Genomic DNA, 22,110 nt, shown 5'->3' with positions numbered 1-22,110 from the left:
CCCCTTGCGCAAGTTGAAACACAGCAGGTATTAATGACAAAAAGCATTTAAGGAAGTAAAATGAAATTGCTCCAGGTAATGACAGACATTTAATACTTCACTATATGCAAGACTAGTGTGCTGAACCTCCACAATATTATTACAATCAAGTCACATCTGTTTCCTGGAAGGAGTGAAAGCCACAGAGCAGAGATAGGGAAAACCAGCAAAGCACCATTTACTTCTGAAATGAAAGACAAATATCTATTTTGCTTAATTGTACAAAGCAAGAACTTTGCTTAAATGCCGAAGTGTATTTAAAATTATTAGGGATGTCATACAAAGTAACAGTGTTGTTTGGTTTTTTTTAAGGCATTAATAAAAGTTTTTTTTTTTTTTTTTAAGTACACCAAAAGTGGGTGGGGGAAGTCAAAGAAAGAGAGACAGAGGGTCGGAGGCAGAGAAACAGAGAGAGACAAAGTGAGAGTCAGAGAGGAAGAGAGAGAAACAAAGGCAGGGAGAGAGACAGAGAGAGAGGAAGAGAGAAAGAAAGGAAGAGGGAGAAAGAGAGATGGAGAGGGAGACACACACACACACACACACACACACACACACACACACACACACGCGCGCGCGCGCGCGTGCGCGCGTGCACAAAGAGACAGAAACAGAGAAAGATAAAGTGAAAAAGACAGAGATAGTGAGAGTCAGACAGACCAGGCCAGAGAAAGAACTAGAGATTAGAAAAGAGACAGAGACAAAAAGTCAGAGAGACTCAAAGAGAGAACTGGAGAAAGAAAAAGATAAGAGTTCAGAGTATGACCATATACTTGAGAATGTCCTTAAGTTAAAATAAAAATAAGAGGATGAAATACAAGTCACCAAACATAGTTGAGAAATGTCATTTTAAGTGATGTGTTAGAAATGATGATCTGTCCCTGCAATTGGCACTCCAGGGAGAAAAGCACAAATCATGAATTTATGAGAGCTTGTATTTTTCTCACCTTTTGAATGCCATTAAAAATGGTGTGACTAGAAAGATCCTACACTTGGGTTCTATTCGAATGCTTCATAATGGTGGGGAGGCTACTTTAGGTTTTCTAAGTCTAGACCAGCTCAGCACAAGGTCTGGCAGAGGCTACTGAAAAAAGACTTAGAGTATCTTGGTCTTTTAGAACATCTCTTAGATGATTTTGAATATGTGTTTGATGATAGACTATACGGTGACTGTCCAAGAACCAGCTGACCCTTCACAACATACAAGTCCCCTATTCTCCACTCACATAGCTGCCATCCAAGCACAGGCTCTCATCACCCTGGAATTGCTGCAATAATACCCTTCAGGTTGGTCTTTCTGCCTGAAGCCTCTCCTTATCTCAGTCCATCCACCACTTCTACTGCCAGTGATAGTGCAAGAGTAATCTTATTCGCTCTTCCCTTACTCAGTACAATGGAGTGGCTCCCTATTACCTCCAGGATCAAATAGAAAACCCTCCATTTGGCTTCTAAAGCCTGTCTCCTTCTCTTCCCTATCTTTTTACACTTGACTACCCTGCACATAGTCTATAACCTAACAACCCTTACTCGTTTGCACACATTCCATCTTCTAACCGTGCCTTTTCCCTGGCTGTCCTCCAAACCTGGAAGACTCTCCCTCCTCATCCCTACCTCCCAGCTTCTCTCAATTCTCAGCTAAAATCTTACCTTCTGCAAGACCCCTGCTCCCATTAGTGCCTTCCCTCTGAGAGTGTCCCCAATTTAACTTGTAGTTGTTGGTATGTCGTCTTCCCCATTTGAGTAGAGACTGTTTTTGCCTTTTTTGGTATCACAAGGCTTAGCCTTCAATAAATGCTTGTTGACTAACAGAGAAGCTTAGCATTGGAAGACTGGCCACGCGGGGATTGTTTTTGGCTATGGCAATTCAGGAAGACCATCCACTAAAGCATGGAGATGACTACAGACAGCATTGGCAGGGTGGTTACCCCTACTACCAAGGGCCAAGTGGGTAAATACCTGGATCAGTGGCAGAGATAATTGCTCCAAACAAGAGACAATCTGTGTAGTAAAATTTGTCAGAGAGCTGTCCTACGAGCTTCATGAGCTTCACCACACCATACATAAGATTCCTATAAAAAGAGAGAAGTGATCAAATTAGCTCAGGGAAAAAGAAAAAAGAATCATTTACTTCAGTAGCTTAAAAGAGAGGTATTTCTTGGGAAATATTTAACATAATAACTAAAAAATACAATAAAAAAGAACATTATATTTTAAATATAAGTCAAAAGGAAGCTGGCAGAGATCTTTGTGTTTAGATTAGAGGCGTCCATTTCCATTTGAGTTTGACAGCTACTAGTACTACTTACTCTAGGAAAATAGCTACATAGGTCCCCAACACTCAGATTCTACCAAATTTTAAATGGATTACACTGCTCTCACTCACTTGAGATCCCATGAAATAGATCATGTGACTGAAGTTCTAAATCAAAAGTATCCTTAAATGAAAACCTAGTTTCCCTTTGTGGAAAAAATTGGGAGATGCCAGTGTGCTGGGCTTGTGGTAAATGGGCTAATGCAAATGTAGTTGATACTTTATGTCATTTACCCTAAAACCTTTTTATTTTATTTTTTAAAACCCTTTTCTTCTATCTCAGAATTGATACAAAGTATTGGTTCCAAGGCAGAGGAGTGGTAAGGGCTAGGCAATAGGGGTTAAGTGACTTGCCCAGGGTCACCCAGCTAGGTAGTGGCTAAATACAGATATGAACTCATGACTTCTGTCTCTAGCCCAAAACCTTTACAAAAATCTACAAAGAATAAAAGAGCATTAGCACCCAGTAACTATTTGTAGTCAATACTATTTTGCTGAGTCATCTGACCATTTTATTTTTAAAGAGGTGATGGAAAAACAACTGGAGCAGCTGTTCAACAAGGTTTTCAATTAACACTTGAGTCTATTATCTAAGTTACAGTTTCATTTTCTAAAAGAAGATGCCAAGGAACTAAATAACTGAGGAATAAAGTGGGTAAAAGCACCATGACATAATGGGAAAATCATAGGATTCAAAAAAAAATCTTCCAGAAGAAAAAAAAAATTAATAGAAGTGGGAAACTAGGCTAGCCACTTGAGAACTAAGTTATTTGCCTATTGCCTAAACCTAACTTTGGCCAAGAGCTGTTTGAAAGCCAAGAGCAGGGTCAAATTTCAGTAAACTCTCCTACTAGAATATCAGTGTAGAAATGATGATTAAAGCATTCGAGCAAGCCTACTGGTTTTTGAGTCTGTTGCTTCTAACAGCAACAGCCAGAGAGAGAGACACATAGTGTACACAGACTTATGCAAAATATTGCAATGCTTCCTCATTCCACTATGGGAAAGAGTCTCTCTCTTAGGACCTCTAATCACTATTTCCTCTAAGTCTTCAGCTTGCCTTGGGCAGGAACTTGCTATAAAATGTCTTAGAGTTTGGAATAGGGAAGTTCCAAAGCGCCAGATGAATGTGACTAAAGTTTAGGTGGGAGAGAGAAAGGGGGAAGGGAGGTGTTGGCATCAATCTACTTCCTCCTGAGACATCCTATTTCTACTCAGTTGTTATCTGTCCACTTTTATCATCTGTAGTTTTAGTCTATATCCATATAAAAATAACACTTTAGCTTAGGACATCTTCCAACTAAATAGTGAAATAGTTAATCTAACCTCTTTTTTAGGCTCTTTCCTCCCTTGTCCCCCAATTTAGACCATTTTTCTCCACCTTAAGTCTTTGGATCTCCCTCAAAGGACTTGGAAAACTGATTCACACGAAGGTATTAAGGACTTAATATCTCTCCCAATAGTTTCTGCATTTTTTAAAAAATAACCCTGAGTATCAGTTCTAAGAAGACAGATGAGGGCTAGGCAATTGGGTTAAGTAATTTGTCCATGGTCATATAGCTAGGAAGAGTCTGAGGTCACATTTGAACCCAGGACCTCCTGACTCCAGGCCTGGCACTCTATTCAGTGTGGTACCTAGCTAGCCTTAGTTTTTTAATTTTAAGAAATACAGCAATGGACTTTTAAAGTCAAATAATCTGACCCCTCTAGGGTAAAATTTTAAGAATTGCTGCTTTCAAATCAAATCATAAGTAACTGGGTTTTTGTCTAATAGTTTAAGTCCACCCTAATCCAATTGAAGGAGTTGGATTACTGAGGGATAAAAGTCAATGCAAAAGAAAAAGTGAGTAGAAGGCGGCTTCTGGATTGCTTAGGTCTTAGTTAAATTGTATTATCTTCTCAAAACTAATTGTTAGACAACGATTTTATGTTTTAAAAATGTTGGACTTTTATCACTGCTCACTAAGTAGGCTAAGGTCCTTGGTTCCATTTATCTGGAATAATGGGAGCCTCTTGCCATCAAATTATTTGGGGGAAAAAAAACACAAAACACTTAACTATCTGAAATGACAAGTTCTGAACTACAAGAGGCCAGAAATTAGCTTTCCATTATTCTCCCCTTCAAAGTATCTGTTTCCACTATGCCAACAACATGCTTAATCTAAAAATTGTCATGCAAGTGTTTCACAAAGATATGACTTAACAAGTTTATTTAAAATGCCTAAAATTCCCAGAGTTTAATTAAAATGATCCTGACAAAGTCAGAATTTCTCATAAAGGTAAAGCCAAATTTAATATATTTAGATCTTGATAGCTATTATTTTGACTAAAATCACAAATATTGGGTTCTTGGACCCGCATGTATTACAGCACTTCTGAAAAACATTCACTCAGATTTATAAGAAAATCTCACTTACCCAATAATGAAACAGGAGACAGCAGTTCCTAAGAAAGCATACGCCAGAATAGACCCAAGATTCCTGAAAAAGTGTCTCTAAATAAGAAAAATATGTCACTTTGAGAGTTTTGGCAATATAGACAAAGAGAAAGCTTACCTACAAGGTCATTTTCAGTTGCATTACGAGGTAAAATAATGATTTATTTATTGGCTAATAAATAATAATAAATAAAATAATAATGAATAAATATTTATTTATAAATGGCTGAGTGTCAGATTAAATTTCATAACAAGGAAAGCTAGACTCCTTGGTTGTACCAACTAAAGAATAAGTCAGGAAAAACTAAGAAAAGCCAATAGTCACATGAGGATACTCTGGTTAGTCAAACACAAAAGAGTGCTACTTATATTTGGGGGACCAATTACCAAGAATTATACTCCCAAATAAAATGACACTGGCAAGACAAATGTGAAATTTTTCCTCACTTTCCTTTTTGAATTGATCTCTTTCCCTTGAGGCCTCACACAGTTTTTTTTTTTTTTTTTTTTTTTTTTGCTCTCTGCCTTTAATTACCGTTTTTTGGACAGTCTAATTTTTAATCAACTTTTGAGTAATAAGAATTGAATCATGCTTGTAGACAGCATAAAACAACTTTAATTCACTAAAATAAAATTGGGAATTAAAGTTCTCTCTCTCTGTATTTGTCTGTCTGTCTTATCTTCCAACCAGATGAAGCTCCCTGAAGGTAGAGGGTAGATCATGCCTCATCTAACTTGGTTTCTCTCCCAGTGTTTATTAGTCCAAAGTTCTGCAAGGTCTTAATAAAAATTTGTCGAACCAAACACAATGAGATCTGTCTTGGGTGATTCGAGAGTCACCTTGGCATCTTGTAGTACCCTCAAAGTAAACATCATGGACACCAATTATGTCACAAGTGAAGGAGCAAAACATTGGTTAATGAGGCTCCTGGCTAAAACCAAATAGATGAACACTATGAAATCAGTTCAAGTGTTGGCACTCACTTGAAATGAATCTAAGGAAATCTCAAGATTTGACTCATGAGCAGGGGAGATGAGAAGATGGGAGATTTAAAAACCCCCAACTATTCAGACATCTTAAGATATAGGGTTTCATCTTGGAAACCAATTTTTCACACCATGTAAAATGTATTTCAAATGATCCAAAAAGAGGTGTTGGCCTTTGCATGATCTGTACACCTCCTGGGTTCATATAAAAGGCATGGCAAATTCTCCTATTTTTAAAGTCCCAAGATTTTTTGAGTTATCTTCACAGTCACACCAGCTCTCTTTTGGGGGTTTTTGTGACATGGTTTGGGTTGTTCAATATCTGGGCCATTCTCACTTGATAGGCAATAACCATTACTAAAACCAAAACCAAGTAAATTAAAACCATAACTAGGGATTTTTTAAAAGCTCATTTAAAAAAAGGAAGAACCTGAATGATCAATGAGGCTACTGTCAAACAGAAAAGAGAATTCAAAGAGCCAGGGTGGGAGCCATTGGCTTGAGACCTGCTCAAACCTGAGTCTCAGCACGACCACTGGCTGCGTTTGTTCCCATATTCCCAAATGCTTGACACTGGCCACAGTGGGATGTTGAGAACATGCCAATGTATCTTTGCCAAACCATCAGCTCTACCAGAAAAACAACTCAAAACTCATGACTTGCTGACTATACATTAGTCTTTATAATAAAAAGGCATTATTTTTCTTTATCTCTGGAACATTAAGTTTGTTTCCTAAACTTAAAAAATTAATTCATTTATAGAGCAGCAGCCCTTTATTTTCTTAAAATTAAATTTCAAAGAAATTGAGAACTGTGAATCTAATTCTCTTGGCTCCACCCAGAAATCAGCAGGGAAAAGGACAATAAGAATTAATCAGTAATATCAGTTCACTGAATCCTTAACAATCCATATGTAAGTGATTCGGGGATAAGTGTTAAACAGTACAAAATTTAAGAATACCTCAAAAGATCAAGTTATATCAATTTATTTTTTTTCTTTCTTTTTTTAAAATTCTTACTTTCCATCTTGGAATCAATACTGTATATTGATTCTAAGGCAAAAGATCAGTAAGGGCTGGGCTATGGGGGTTAAGTGACTTGTCTAGGGTCGCACAGCAAGGAAGTGACTGAGATCACATTGGAACCTACAACCTCCCTTCTTCAGGCCTTGCTCTCAATCCACTGAGCTGCCCCTAATTGACATTTTTGTAAAAAAAAATCATAAGACAAAGGCTACAGGATAACAATTTTAATTTCAAAATAAAATACTATCTGCTTATAATTATTTGTATTAAAACTGAGTTTTCAATATAGGAGAAACTATAGTAAATTATAAACAATTATTTTCAAATCTTGTGTCAATTGATGCAATTGATATAGTGGATCCTTCTAGTGTTAGTTTTCCACTACCACAGCATGCTTTAAGCATACTTTCTGTCACTTGAGTCATAGTCCAGTAACTCAAAATTATATTCCCAAAAAGCAATACACAATAGCAAAGTAAATCTGTCAGAAAGAGAATATGTTTCAAAATACAAGCACTCTCTATATGTGTGTGTATGCTTAGAGACATATAATATATAGATTTTTTCTTGCTGTCATTACTGTTGTAAATAATCTAGACTTTAAAGTATCTCAAGAGAAACTGTCAGAAAGAGAGCTCACACAAGTATTTTTTGAAGAATTTGAAATACAAAACTGATCTTTCTATAGCATTGTTGGGATAAGAAGAAGTAAAGTAGAAAAAGCTTAGCACCTGTTTCTCATGATCACAGTACTAGATTTTGCTAGTAACTTTGGCTGTTTCCATAAAGTCAATAAAACCATGTTAATGAATGGAAGTGGATGAGTGGGTGGAATTGAAAAAGACCCTGATGATACAAAAGAATGATGGCAAAAGAAGAAGGGCACCACAGAGATTGAGATAGATAGTGCCATGAAAACAATAAACAATGAGCACAAACTTGGACAGATTTCGAGAGAGAGTGGAGGACGGAAGGACTTAATGTGTTGTAGTCCAATGGGGTCACAAAGAGTCAGACATGACTGAACAACAACAAAAGGGTAGGGTAAATGGTAGACAACATGTGTATGTATTACGAAGGTGGTGAAATGAAGGAAAATAGACCCAAGAGGATTTAAATCCATTAAGCAAGCATTTATTACTTATCTAACTACAAGACCAAATTGGTGTTATTACTACTTGATAACTCCTCTCACTAATCTGAAGCCAAACTAGGTTGATTTTCCTGCTCTTTGAGTACCCAAAAAGCAGTTTAGTATAATCAATAGGGAGATGGTCTCAGACAAAAAAGACCTGAGTTCAAGTACTCCCTCTGACATATATTGGTCATGTGGGTTGCTGATTGATCGACTGGTCTGGAATCAGATTTCCCTTCTCAGATAAGAACTTCTTTAGGTGAATTATGACAATTCACCTTGATATAGCACTTGAGACTTCCAAAGTGCTTTCCTCACAATGACCCTGTGAGGTAGGTCCGATTAGCATTATTTCCATTTTACAGATAAGAAAACTGCAATAAATTCCCTGTATAACTGCTTCAAATCATAAGAGATTAAGTGACTAAACCAAGTCAAAAGAGCTTCTTTAAGTGTCATAGGCATGATTCACACCCACGTCTCATGAGTGCAGAACTCTTACATTTTAAAATAAATTTCTTTTTTTTTTGTTATGAGCTTGAATAAATAAATATAATAAACAACAAATATAATAATAAAGAAATAACAAAGAAATATCTCAATACACAAAGAACAGGAAAAAAAGGATTGCATATGACATACTTTTTAATAGAAACATTTTGTCAAATAATGTGTGTATTGGAGCACAAAGAAAGATGATGATGATTTCCTGAGTCAGAGAAATGAGACTACATCTTTGTGATGAATAGATGGGCATAAGCCAGAGAGGCCTGAACATATCTGTTTACACATCAGCAGTTAGTGTTGAAATATTTATGAGGTTTAATTGACAAGAGATTTAATATGAGTTGGCATGTATACAATAGCCCACTACTGAACTGTCCATACAGGAAACTACTTGAAAAGGGAAAATACATTAAGCTGAGCACAAATGACAATCTAAACACTAGCTTTTAAAAAGCAGTTTCAACTTTGCACCAAAGTCTATCATTTCTTTTTCTTCTAAGAATATGTGTTTGTCAAAGAGAGGCTCTAGAGAAATTAAGGTGCTTTTCCCAAATTAGTGTGGTCATCAGTCACTGTCTAAATCTCAATTTTATTGCAAATATGCACTTGAGAGAAACAGTGGCATGTGGGTAAAGAATTGGTCTTAAAGAGAGAACCAGGAAGACCTGGGTTCTAGTCTTGCCTCTGAAACATATTGGTTCTGCAACCCAGGGCAAGTCACTTAAACTCTTGGGCTCTGTTGTTTAATAGTGTCCAACTCTTTGTGACCCTATTTAGGGATTTTCCTGGCAAAGATTCTGGAATAGTTTGCCTTTTCCTTCTTCAGCTCATTTTGCAGATGAGGAAACTGAAGCCAAAAGGGTTAAATGACTTGCCCAGGGCCACTAGTGAGTGTCTGAGGCCCGATTTACACGAAGGTCCTCCTGACTCCACAGTATCACTCTATCTACTTTACCACTCAGTCGCCCAGGTTCTCGGTGACACTCTTAAGTTGTAGAAAAGGTGTCAAGCTGTATTGGTAGAAGGAGTATCCTCGCCTGGGAGTTCCCTATACCAATGAAATCATAGGCTTAGTTCCCTGTCTCTATGAACTTGATTACACATAAAAAGTATTTTAAAACACTCCACATTCATCAACAAATCTCAGCTTAATGAGAACCTCAGAACAAAATGCTCTTTTCAGGTAAAGAAAGAATTCTCTATAAAGTAATGGAAATTTCTCATAGTTCTGTGAAGAGCCACACAGATCCAGAAGGCACACAGTTGACCCCTTAGAGATTTTTGTTGTTGAATCATTTTTTCAGTCATGTCCAACTCTTTGTGAATCCATTTGGGGTTTACTTGGCAAAATGACTAGAGTAGAATTTGCCATTTCCTTCTCCATTTTACAGATTTTACAGATGAAGAAACTAAGGCCAACAGGGTTAAATGGTTTGCTCAGGGTCACACAGCAAGTGTCTGAAGTCAAATTTGAACTGAGGTCTTTCTGAATCCAGACCCAATGCTCTGCCCTCTGCACTACCTAGCTGCCCACACCCCCAATCCCAACAGATTATTGAGATTTCTATCTAAAAATACATGTAGCATGGCACACCCACCAGAGTCAGCAACAAAGGGGTTAAAGTCCTGTTCAAAGTCAGTGACTACTTTGCCAACAGAACTGGTCAGACATGCAGGTGCTCCCCAATCCACAAGAATCCTGTTGAGCTCCTCTGGCAGCCAACAGCTCACATCCTGGGGGGTGGCTAAAAGGACTTTCTTTAACCCGTTGCCAGAAAAGACTGCTCAAACAAGCCCTAAGTCTGTTCCTCCAAGGGATCCTGCGAAAGGAAGCTCTCTAATCTTGCGTCCAGGCTTTAGAGTTAGGAGGCAGAAAATCAGTCCCAGACATCCCACACTAACTGAGCCCCCTTGCTCCCCTCTCATAGCCCTCCTCCCTCAAGAAGGGACTATGTGGCGAAATGAGCAGACCCAAAACAACTCTGGACACAGTAGCAGCAATGTCGTGAGATGATCAGCTGTGAAAGACTTCACTATTCTCAACGAGAAACAGTCATCTAAGACAATTCTGAAGGATTCAGGATGAAAAATGTTATCCACCTGCAGAGAGAGAACTGATGGGATCTAAATATAGATTAAAGTATACTTTTAAAACTTTATTATTCTTGGGTTGCTTGTGTTTTCTTTTGTAATATGACTAATATGGAAGTGTTTTGCATAATTGTTCTTGTTTAATAAAAGTGTTTGCTTTCTCAAGGCTGGAGGAGGAGAGGGAGGGAGAAAGAGAATTTAGAATTTAAAAAATTGTAATGAATGTTAAAAATTTTTGTCTATATGTAATGAGAAAAAAAAAACAAAAAATACCTCTCAATAAAAGAAAAGGTTGAATAAAAAACAGCAGCTTTAACCCAATTCCGATGACCCCCTTCAATGCAGGAATTATCAGATTTTGAGGGAGAAATAATCAGGTTACTTGGATGCAATACATTGTTAATCACTCAGCTATGCTTACTGAGTAGTTACTGGGTGGTAAGGAAAAATAGAGAAATAAAATTACTTGGTAGGAGATTTCCACCTGAGATGTTACATGCTTCAGATGATTAAAACCACTTACCTTCTTTAAACTATATCCAGCATGGAAAATAATTGGTGGCAGCAAAATATTGAAGAATACTTCTGGATCAAAAGTTACCTAAAAAGGTTTAAAAAGAAAAGAAAATTGTTTTTCATTAAAATGCATTTGATGTTATAATTAATTTAATATTTCAATAAATAGAGATTCAATAATGATTTTCAAAGTATTGAGAATATAGAGCATCAATGTGAACAACCACTGCCTTGAGCAAGAGAACTGCCATCAGAGAACATTCAGAGAGGGTGAGAGGAGCTCTGTTAGTCTTTCTATACCTTTAGCTTCCAATCCTGAAGCACCATTTTGGTATTTAACAAGATATGACAATTGGATTCAGGTTTGACAATGAATGGAAAGTGCCTTCCTAATGTTTTCACACATAAGCCATTGGCAAACATCTTATTGTTGTTGGTGCTGCTGCTCGCTTATTTCAGTCATGTCCAACTGATCTGATTCATCTTTGTGAATCTCCTTTAATTAATTTAATTCTTAATTTAATGTAAATATTTACATTAATAATTTAATTATATTTCAAATGTAACCTGGAAAAATGATTATCATTTTCAGTCATGTCTGATTTTGTGATCTCACTTGGCGTTTTCCTGGCAACGATATCAGAGTGGTTGACCATTTCCTTCTCCAGCTCATTTTATAGATGAGGAAACTGGGGCCGACACTTTCTAGCTGTGTGACTGGGCAAGTCATGTAAACACAGTTGCCTAGTATTTACCACTCTTCTGCCTTGGAACCTATACTTAGTATCACTTTTAAGATAGAGGGTAAGGGTTTAAAAAAAAAGTTACACTGAGGTTTTATACAAACTTGATTTTGTGGGGAAAGTGTGGCACCTAAATACCAGTACAATGTAACCAAAAGAAGGAGTAAGCATTTATATGTTACCTACTACATGTAAGACACAGTGCAAAGCACTTTACAAATATTATCTCCCTTGATCTTCACAATAATCCCGAGAGGTAGGAGCTGTTATTTTCCTCATTTTGCAATAGAAGAAACTGAGGCCCCAGTGACAATGCTAACTATATTTGAAGCCAGATGTGAACTCAGGTCAAAATGATTCTAGGTCCAGGACTCTATCCACTGAACCCTCAAGTATTAGACATGATTATATCAGAACAGCTATCACAGAGCACACAGGTTTCCACTAAACAGTTGTTGTTTCCTAAGTGGGGAGTCTTTTGATCCTATAGTTTTGGTTTCTTTACAACATTTCTTACCCGGATCATAACTGTTTGTGTTAACTGCAAAAATCATCCTACTCAGCAACTGATATTATTGAATTATTTGAAATGCAAACATTAGAGAACAGTGCCTTTTAAATATATCCAGCAAAAGAATAGCATGGTGAATAGAGTGCCAGGCCTGGAATTGGGTTTTATCTTTATTTTATTTTAATAACAAATTTCCACCTAGGTTTTCCAAAGTTATATGATTCATTTTGTCTCTCTCCCTTCTTCCCAGCCCCTCTCAGAGTTGATATTTCTACCTCTTAACATTGTCAACATGGAATCTAGAAACTCCAAACTTGTAGCCTAGTAAGATCTGATGACCCCCAAGTTTTAGGACTAGCTTGTAAGTTACAGATCCCAAAGATTGCACTGGTTTCCCGGTTCCTGTGAGAATCCACCCTGAAGGGAATCTCAGGCTAGCAGTTTCAGACTGAATAATGGACCCCACGGTAAAAGACAATCCCTGTCAGGTCAGGTGGGGCCAAGCCCAAGCCAAGTGACTCTTTAGCGCAGTACACAACTCCTGTCAATCTCATAAGCTGAAGGTCCTGAGTTTGATCCTCAGAAGGAGGGCGTGATACAGTGGGAGAGGCTTCTGGAGACAAGAAGAGTCACTTGGCTGGGGCTTGGCTAACTTACAAGCTAGTCCTAAAACTTGGGGTTCATCAGATCTTACTAGGCTACAAGTTTGGAGTTTCTAGATTCCATGTTGACAACACAATTATTTTCCTTTTAGAAACTAGAAATTTAAAGGTATTAAGCTGAGAAACTATATAGTTCAATCACTTTAGACACAACACCTCTATTTCATTTGAAGTGTCTTTTTTTGTTCACATATAACTGGGCAAAATAATTTCTAATAGTTTCCATTACCACTTCTTCATTTTCCTTTTTTTTTTTTTTTTTTTTTTTTTTTTTTTTTTTTTTGATATTGCAACCTGGGTTTCCTGGTTCTCTTTTAATTAAATTGATAAATTATCCATTTTATAGGGTTCTTTAAAAAAAGCTCCAGGTTTAATTAATTGGTTAATTCAATGGATTTTTTCTTCTAATTTTGTTCATTTTCCCCTTGATTATTAGAATCTCTGTTTTGGCTTTTATCAGAAATTTTTTTTTTTAATCAGTTGGCTTTCTCAGTTTGTTCACTTTAGTTTTTATCTTTATGCTCTACCTTTGGGGATGCTTAAGGCAAAAGCTAGTTTCACCCACGTGGTCATGTATCTCAGGGAAGATTATCTACTACCCCTTGGGCACTTGTCAATTCCTGGCAGCAGAAATGTAAGGAGGGATCAAGCCTTGGGCTTGGGAAAATTTCCTGAATTCCATTATTCTACTCTAATGCATTTTCTCTGCTTTAGTTGTGTCTATATAAGATTTCCCTCCCCCTTATTCAATAAACTCCAATGGCTTGCTTCAATGTCAAATAAACTCTAATAGCTTCCTCTGAGATCAAATATAAGGTCCTCCATCTGATTTTAGAAGCTTCATAACTTGGCTCCTTCCTATCTATCTAGTCTTCCTAGATTTTATTCCTGCACAGTTTACGAACTAGCATACAGCTATGCTAGCCTATTCGCTCTTCCTCAATCCTAACATTCCATCTCTCATTTTTATAACTTTGCATTGTGTCTTCCCTTGTGTTTCTCAGATTCTCTGACTTCCTTCAAAATCAGCCTCAATGATTAATAATATCATCTGAATCCAACATCTTCTAACAGCACAACAACCCAAGAGAGGCTGAATCACCTTAAATGCTTGACAATGACCAAATCTCTTCCTCGCTGTAGTTCAGTTATGTCTTAGGTTCAAAAGAGCATGGTTTGACATGAGGCAAGTATATTTGAGTCATGCATCTTTGATTATATTACAAAGCTAAAATGGTCCCAAGATTTAGAAAATCTGAGGCCACATTTGAACTCAGAACTTCCTCTCTCCAAGCCCAGCACTATAATCATTGAGCTATTTAACTGCCTCCTGACAATGTGATACAAGATTGTGTATTAAGAAGAGTCATGTCCAGGATGGATGGACTGTCTTCTCCTTTTGTCAGAAACCTCAGTGACACACTGCTTAGTTCGGGGCTTTACATTTTAGGAAGGACATTTCCCAAACTGGAGAGTATCCAGACAACCATGCAACCAAGATGACCAAGGACCTTGAGTTCATGGCACATGAGGAAAGACTGAAGTAACTGTGGATGTTTACCCTGGAAAAAAGACTTAGGGGTGAGGGGAGGAATGAACAGGACATATTATCTGCATTCAAGTATTTCAAAGGCTGTCGTGTGAGTGAGTGATTAATTTGTTTTCTTTGACTCCCAGAGGACAAAACTAGGAATACTTCCAAAAGCTGCAAAGAAGCAAAATAAGAAAGAACTTCTAAACAATTATAGGTACCCAAAGGGGAAATGGGTTGCTTTGGGAAGGATTGGGTTTCACTTTAAGTAAAGGCCAGATGACTCTGGCATGGGGGAATTCCTGTTCTGAGATAGGTTGGCGTAGATGGCTTCTGCATTCTCTTCCAGCTAGGAAATTCTATGACTCTGAAAAGAACAGAAGCTTATAAATCACTTTGTCTAACTCTCTCATTTTAATGAAAAGGATTCTGAGGCCCAGAGGGAGGTCAGGTGCCTGGAAAGCAGTCACAGAGTTGGCTAGTAAGTTTAGTTTTTTGTTGTTCAGTGGTTTCAGTCATGTCTGACTCTTCTTGACCCCATTTGGGGTTTTCTTGGCAAAGATATTGTAGTAGTTTGCCGTGTCCTTCTCTAGGTCATTTTACAGATGAGGAAACTGAGGCAAATGGTTGAGACTTGCCCAGATTCACACAGCTAGTAAGCATCTGAAGCTCTCCATCCTCTATGCCACCTAAATGAACTCAGTTTAGCCAAGAACTAAGATCTACAAATTCTAATTCCTACTCTGGGCAGGACATTTCCCATGCCTAAAGCCTCGTGTGTAACCATGCCTTTTCCTCTCCACTATTAACGTTCTTCATCTTGGCTTTATTCACCTCTGAGTCAGTATTCAATATAAGCACAAAACAATTCAGAGGATATTAAAAAAAATGTCAGCATGAGATGTATCTTGAAGGTCTTTTCACTCAGGCTTCTCTGAATGATCCAAAGTCAGAAGTCAAAAACTAGCTGGTAATCTCCCTTGCCCTAGTTTTAGTATGAAGGTACGCTGCTGTCATTTCAGCAGGAATTTAACTTGAGCCAATATTAGCAGTGGGAACCCTCTTTATTGGGTTGGATTTCTTCACAAAGGCTCCAGATGTGTTGGGAAGGGACAGAGGGGGATATTCTGTCAAAGCTGCTATCAGACAGGCTCAGTGAAAGTGGCAATTTTAATTACCAGATATCTGTCTGGCATATTACTCAGTGGGTGGAGGAGAACAAATAATACTTTTCCTGAGGCATATGATAATCCTAATAGCTAGCATTTCTATAATGCTTTCAAGTAAGTAAAGAAACATACAAACATGACCTGGTTTCATCCTCACAAAAACCTTGTTGGGAAGGAGGTACTGTTTACTACTCCCCCTTTTATAGATGAGGAAAACTTGAAGCAGAAGGTAGGGCAAGAGAAGTAATTGTTGTCAGAGGTTGAATTTGAACTTGGATCATCTTGATTCCAATTCCAGCACTCCATTATCCAATGTGCCATCTAGCTGCAGTTGCAGTAGAAACTATTTATGTGGCATGGATACAGCCTAGCTCTGACTCTGAGCCATCACCCCTACACAATTCAATAATCACCTAGGCAGGAGTGTGTTTGAGCCAGCTTGTACTGGTAGAGAAGATTGTTAAATTTTCACTGTGTGCATTTATTCCCCATAATCAGCAAATACTGCAAATCAGGACTTGATTTGCTGGTTTGCTGTTTATCTAGGCTTAAGAAAATAATGGAGAAAATGTCAACAATGCAGATTAAACTAAATAATGTAGTATTTGGGGGCAGCAAGGTGGCACAATGGATAAAGTACTGGGGTTGGAGTCAGAAGACTTATCTTCATGAGCTCAAATCTGGCCTCTGACACCTTTAGCTATGTGATCTTGGGCAAGTCACTTAACCCAATTGTCTCAGTTTCCTCACCTGTAAAATGATCTAGAGAAGAAAATGGCAAAACCACTCTGGTCTCTTTGCCAAGAAAACCCAAATGAGGTGTGTCTCTGTCTCTGTCCCTCTGTCTCTGTCTCTGTCTCTCTCTGTCTCTCTCTCTCTGTCTCTCTCTGTCTCTCTCTGTCTCTCTCTCTCTCTCTCTCTCTCTCACACACACACACACACACACACACTCACACACACACACACACACACACACACACACGATAAGAATGAAATGAATGAACAGTATGTTATTTACATTTCCCCCCCTAGAAAGCCAGTTGTGAACATTTACCGTGAGAGCCTGCTCATATGCCTCTCAGCTTGACGTAGCCAAAAATGACTATCTATACCCCCTACCCACCTACCTATCCCTCTTCCTAATGTCCCTACTTGTGTAGAGGACACCATCATCCTTCTATTCCCCCAACTTTGAAGGCTAAGAACAGTGTAGGCAAGCCTTTAAGTTTGAGTGCCCAGAAGGCAAATTCAAACAGCCTGTGAGCCCTCTGGACAGTGGAAGAAGGGAGTGCTTACTTTGGGCAGCTGGACAGAGGGGCCCAGCATACAAAAAATGTCCTTGGGTGCTGGGAAGAGGGGGAACGGAGGAGCTCCCTGAGTGCTGACTCTGCACATGTGCCAACACTTCACCAATGCCGGCTTAGAGTCATCCTCTTCTCTCTCCTTCACCAAGCCCCATATCTATACCATCAGTGGCCAAAGCTATTGATTCTACATAGATTGTTGTTGGTGTTCAATTGTATCTAACTCTTTGTGACCCCCTAAATCATAGCTATCCATGGGATTTTCTTTTCCTGTTTTTCTTTTTAAACCCTTACCTTTAAAATCTTGCAATACAAAGTATTGATTCCAAGTTAGAAGAATGGCAAGGGCTGGGTAACATGGGTTAAGTGATTTGCCTAGGGTCACACAGCTAGGAAGTATCTGAGGCCACATCTGGACCCAGGATCTCTTGACTCTAGGCCTGGCTCTCAATCCTGACTTAGCTGCTCCCTCCAGGGGGTTTTCTTGGCAAGGATACTAGAGTGGTTTGCCATTTCCTTCTGCAGTGGATTCTTTTGTTAAGGCAATCAGAAGTTAAGTGACTTGCCCAAGGTCACACAACTAGAAAGTATTTGAAGGGAGAGAGGGAGGGAGGAAAGAAGTAAAGGAGAAAGGGAGGAAGGAAGGAAGGAAAGAAGGAAAGAAGGAAGAATAGGAGGAAGGGAGGGAGGAAGCTCCAGAAGGGGTCAGGAAGAGTTGGACATGACTGTCTGTGTCATGTACAGGGACTGAATTTAGATTCTTTTGATAACAAGACTGGCTGTCTACTATACAACTTTGCTTCTCAACTAATATTAACTAAATATGTAATTATGCCAAAGATCTAGATCTCATTATATATAACCCAAATGCTAAACAGGAGCAAATACAATAGGTTTTAGTAAGATTAATACTAAGCTTTGTAACTTTAAAAGAGCCCAGGACTCTTTCTTTCAATCTCTTCCTACTTAATGAAGAAAAAAACTGAAGTGTTTTATACATTTAAATATCTTAAACAATAAGCATGCATATTTACACAAAGAGTTATACTGTTCTCCCAAAGTACATTGCTTAAATTACCTCTCTGTTGGATGTTCCCTCTCCCCCTCAACTCCCGGTTATTCATATCCAAAGCACAAGATTTTAATTACAGACAGGATTTTATTTTAAAAACTTCTAACATCTTCTTGAATCCTCCTTATAACCATATCCTATTAACATAAAATTTTTTACATAAAATTTTAATATATTCCCTCAAATACTGCTGTTATTGTCATTGTTTTCAGTCATATCTGACTCTTCCTGACCCCATTTTCTTTTTCTCCCTTTCCTGTTTTTTTTTATATTTTATTTTCCCAACTATATGTAATAACAATTTTCAACATGTTTTCTGAAATTATAAGATCCAAAATGTTTCCCTCCCTCCCTTCCCTTCCCACTCTCAGAGGAAGTAAGCAATTTGATCTGGGTTTTACGTGCATTATCATGCAAAACATAACATCCATATTGGCTACTGTTGTAAAAGAATATCCACATAAAACCAAAACTTGTGGCTTTCTTGGCAAAGATACTAAAAGTGATCTCCTGTATCTTCCACCAACTCAATTGATGGATGAGGAACCTGAAGCAAACAGAGTTATGTGACTTGCCCAGGGTCACACAGCTTCTAAGTGTCTAAGGTCACATTTGAACTCAGGACTTCCTAACTCCAGAACTACCACTCTATCCACTGTACCACTTATAGCTGCCTGAAAAACAAAACCAAACAAAAATATGTATTCACATTCTGTTGATTGTGTTACCACAAAGGATTATGCTTTTACCACTTCCAACCAGATTATTTCTCTTTCCTATAACATGTATAGTATTTTGGGGTCCTATGACTTCTAACAAGTGTGCGAAGAATAAATAATAGGGAACGAAGACTCAAATGCCAAGAACATAACTTTCATTGACTTTGAAACAGACTGATCGCTGTCTAACCCTTGAAGATTCTCCAGACCCAAGAGCTCAGGCTGGATCCCAGCACAGCCTGGGTATTCAAGACTCCCCCAGGATCACATAGAGCACCTGGGTATCCCCTCACCATCAGAACACAGCCACATAGCGTTGCCACAAAGGGATCTCACCTGGCTCCTTCATTATCCCCCCTTCAAAAATAGCCAACTCTACGACAGTAGCATCTAACAAGCCAGCTTAACGAATGAGCCCTGATCCTCTCAGCTTGGATATGTTGACTTCAGTCTCTATATCCTCCTCAGGGGTATGGGCAGCATCTGCTGCCTTCCCACTCCCATGACTCAATCACTTTGTCTTCTTTTAGTATCACAATCAATAACAACGACATTTCCCAAGAGTCATTTAAATAGATGCATTAAAATTCAACATTTGTTCCTTATTACCTATAGAAAGAAAAAGGTTAAAAAACTGAGTTCGTAGAACTTGAGAGTGTGTAGCTTTCTCCTTAAAAATAAAGAGAAGAAGAGCATTATATGTGGTTTATCTATCCCCCCCCACACACACACACACACTGGAAAGACTGTTTAGTGCTATTTTTTGAGATCAAAGAACCAGTCGCTACCAGGACACAGTGTTACATGACTCTAACCTGTCCACTCCATTCATTGACTACTGCAGCACTTTACAGAAAATGAAGATTTTATCAGTTTTTGTTAAGTTGATCAGCCAAATAGCATTTATTAAACACATCTTACTATGTGCCAGGCACTGAATTAAGCCCCGAGGATAAAATAAATCATACAAACATGGTGCAAAAACTGATCCCTGACTTGAAAGAGTTCACCTTCTAACTGATAACACAACCCACAAAATGGTACATATAAGACATATTCAGTATAAAAGGAAGGTAATCTCAGAGGAATGGTACTAGCAGCTGGGGAGGTATGAAAGAGAGAAACCAGCAAAGACCTCTTAGAGAATGTAGACTTTGGGCTGCGACTCAAAAAAAGCCAGGGAGGTAGGAGTCTAGGAAGCAGAAATGAGGGGAGAAAGCATTTTGGATATGGGGGCGGGGTGGGGGGGAGACAGCTAATTAAAGGGCATGGAGTTAGGAGATGAGAGTAGTAGGGACAGCTAGGTGGCTCAGCGGATAGAGTGCCAGACCTGGAGATGCGAGATTCTGGGTTCAAATGTGATCTTGGATACTTCCTAGCTGTGTGACCCTGAGCAAGCCACAACCCCACAATTGCCTAGTCATTATTGCTCTTCTGCCTTGGAACCAATACATAGTATCAATTATTCTAAGACAAAAGGTTAAGGTTTTAAAAAATAATTAATAAAAAACCCCACAAAGAATTGCAAATAGATCAGTGGTGCTGGGTGAAGAGTAAATTTTAAAAACATTGCAAAGAAAGGGAGAAGCCGGATAATGAAAGACTTCAAAAGCCAAACAAAGAATTTTGTATTTGATCTTGGGTGACATAAGGAGACATTCTAGTTTATTGAGGGAGAGTGGGATATGACATGGTCATAACTTTGTTTCAGGAACATCATCATGGCAGCTGAGTGGAAGATGAAATGGGATGGGGAGAGATTTTAAACAAGACCAACCAGAAGTCTAGGGGTGAGGTGATAAGGGCCTGAACCGCAGTGGTGGGTGTCTGAGTGGAGAGATATTTATGATAAATATTGTGAAAACAGAAACCATAAAAGTAGGCAACAAATTGGGGATGTGAGATGAATGTGAGGAAGGAATTGAAGATGGTTACAAGGTTGTAAGCCTGACAGATAAGGAGGAGAGTGCTTTCACTGGCAGTAGAAGGAAGTTAGGAAGAGAGGAGAATTTGGGGAGAAACATTATGTTTTAGAGATGTTAAATTTGAGGGACATCCAGTTCCAAGTGACAATTGGGGACAACTGGAGCTAGAGAAGTCATATCATCTATTACCTGAGTGGGATCCTCTTTTAAGTAGGAATCTTGTCTCCATCTAGATTTGGAAAAGAAAGAAGCTCTTGGTCTTAACCAAAACCTCTTTCTTTCCGCAAGTCAGGAAAAGTTAAGATTCCCTAGAAAAACTAAAGTCGAATAATTTTGGCTCCTGCTCCTACAGGCCAAGAATATCCAATTTCATAGACCTCAGAGTCCATGGGGATGAAATCATTGTTGTTCAGTCCTGTCCGACTCTCAGTGACCCCCTTTGGAGTTTTCTGGGCAAAGATACTGGAGTGGTTTGCCATTTCCTTTTCCAGCTCATTTTGTGGACAGGGAAATGGCAAACAGGGTTAAGTGACTTGCCTGGGGTCACCTAGCTAACAGGTATCTGAGGTCAGATTTGAACTCAAGTCTTCCTGATTCCAGGCCTGGCATTTATCCACTGCACTTACCCATGGGAATGAGGTTGTCATTAACCTTCAGCTGAAATTGAGCATTTCTTTCTATTTCAATTATTTTATAACATCTTTATTTATTTATCTTTCATAACATTATTCTGAGAAGGAGCCCATAAGTGTCACCAGATGGCCAAAGAGATCTAAAACACAAATAAAGGTTAAGAAACCCTTTTCTAAGGGAATCCAAGAAGAACCAGGCTCTCCATGTTTTCCCTCTCCAGAATTTAATATGAAATTCTGAGCTAGAGAATTTACGACTTGGGGGGGGGGGGTGTATGTATGTATGTATGTATGTGTGTGTGTGTGTGTGTGTGTGTAACCTTATATAAAAAAGCAATGGAAAAAGTCTGTTTTAACACATCTATATCTCTTACTTCCCCTGATAATCATCAATGGAGAGAAACAAAAAACAAACACACCCTTCCCTCAGAATGACTCAGCTAACATCAACTGAAAAGGTGTGGGGGTGAAGAGGCCAAGGGAGTGTGTTTGGGTTTGATCAATTCTCTATCCTTCATTTACAACAGTGACTTAGTAGACTAAGTCATTGATATCAGCTTTCCCCAGTGCTTCCCCTGGACCATCTTGCTAAGATCAGAGAGGGATAGAAAGTGCTCTTAGAAATCATTTCATCAAACCCCCTTTCAATAGACAAGAACAAGGAGGAGGAGAAGAAAGGGATGTGCTCAACATCACATAGTTTAAAGCAGAAATGGGACTAGCACCCAGTTTAACTAATTTTCAATCTAAGTTCTTTCCATGGAAAATATTGTTGAATGAATTTGCTGAAGAAAGGA

At 38.5% G+C, this 22,110-nt stretch overlaps 1 protein-coding gene across 1 annotated transcript in view; it reads right to left on the bottom strand.

Moving 5' to 3' along the window:
* The window catches only part of SLC9A7 (solute carrier family 9 member A7), a 212,253-nt gene that overhangs the window by 96,678 nt on the left and 93,465 nt on the right, over positions 1–22,110 (bottom strand). Inside the window, exons 3-5 of the mRNA XM_044670403.1 lie at positions 11,053–11,130; positions 4,765–4,841; positions 1,993–2,105 (exon numbers count right to left, since the gene is read on the bottom strand). Of these exons, the coding sequence (XP_044526338.1) occupies positions 1,993–2,105; positions 4,765–4,841; positions 11,053–11,130 (268 nt within the window). The remainder of the gene's footprint in view (positions 1–1,992; positions 2,106–4,764; positions 4,842–11,052; positions 11,131–22,110) is intronic.

The sequence above is a fragment of the Gracilinanus agilis genome, chromosome 3 (genome assembly GCF_016433145.1).
Source record: "Gracilinanus agilis isolate LMUSP501 chromosome 3, AgileGrace, whole genome shotgun sequence".
NCBI lineage: Eukaryota > Metazoa > Chordata > Mammalia > Didelphimorphia > Didelphidae > Gracilinanus > Gracilinanus agilis.
This window is presented reverse-complemented; position numbering and strand designations above follow the sequence as displayed.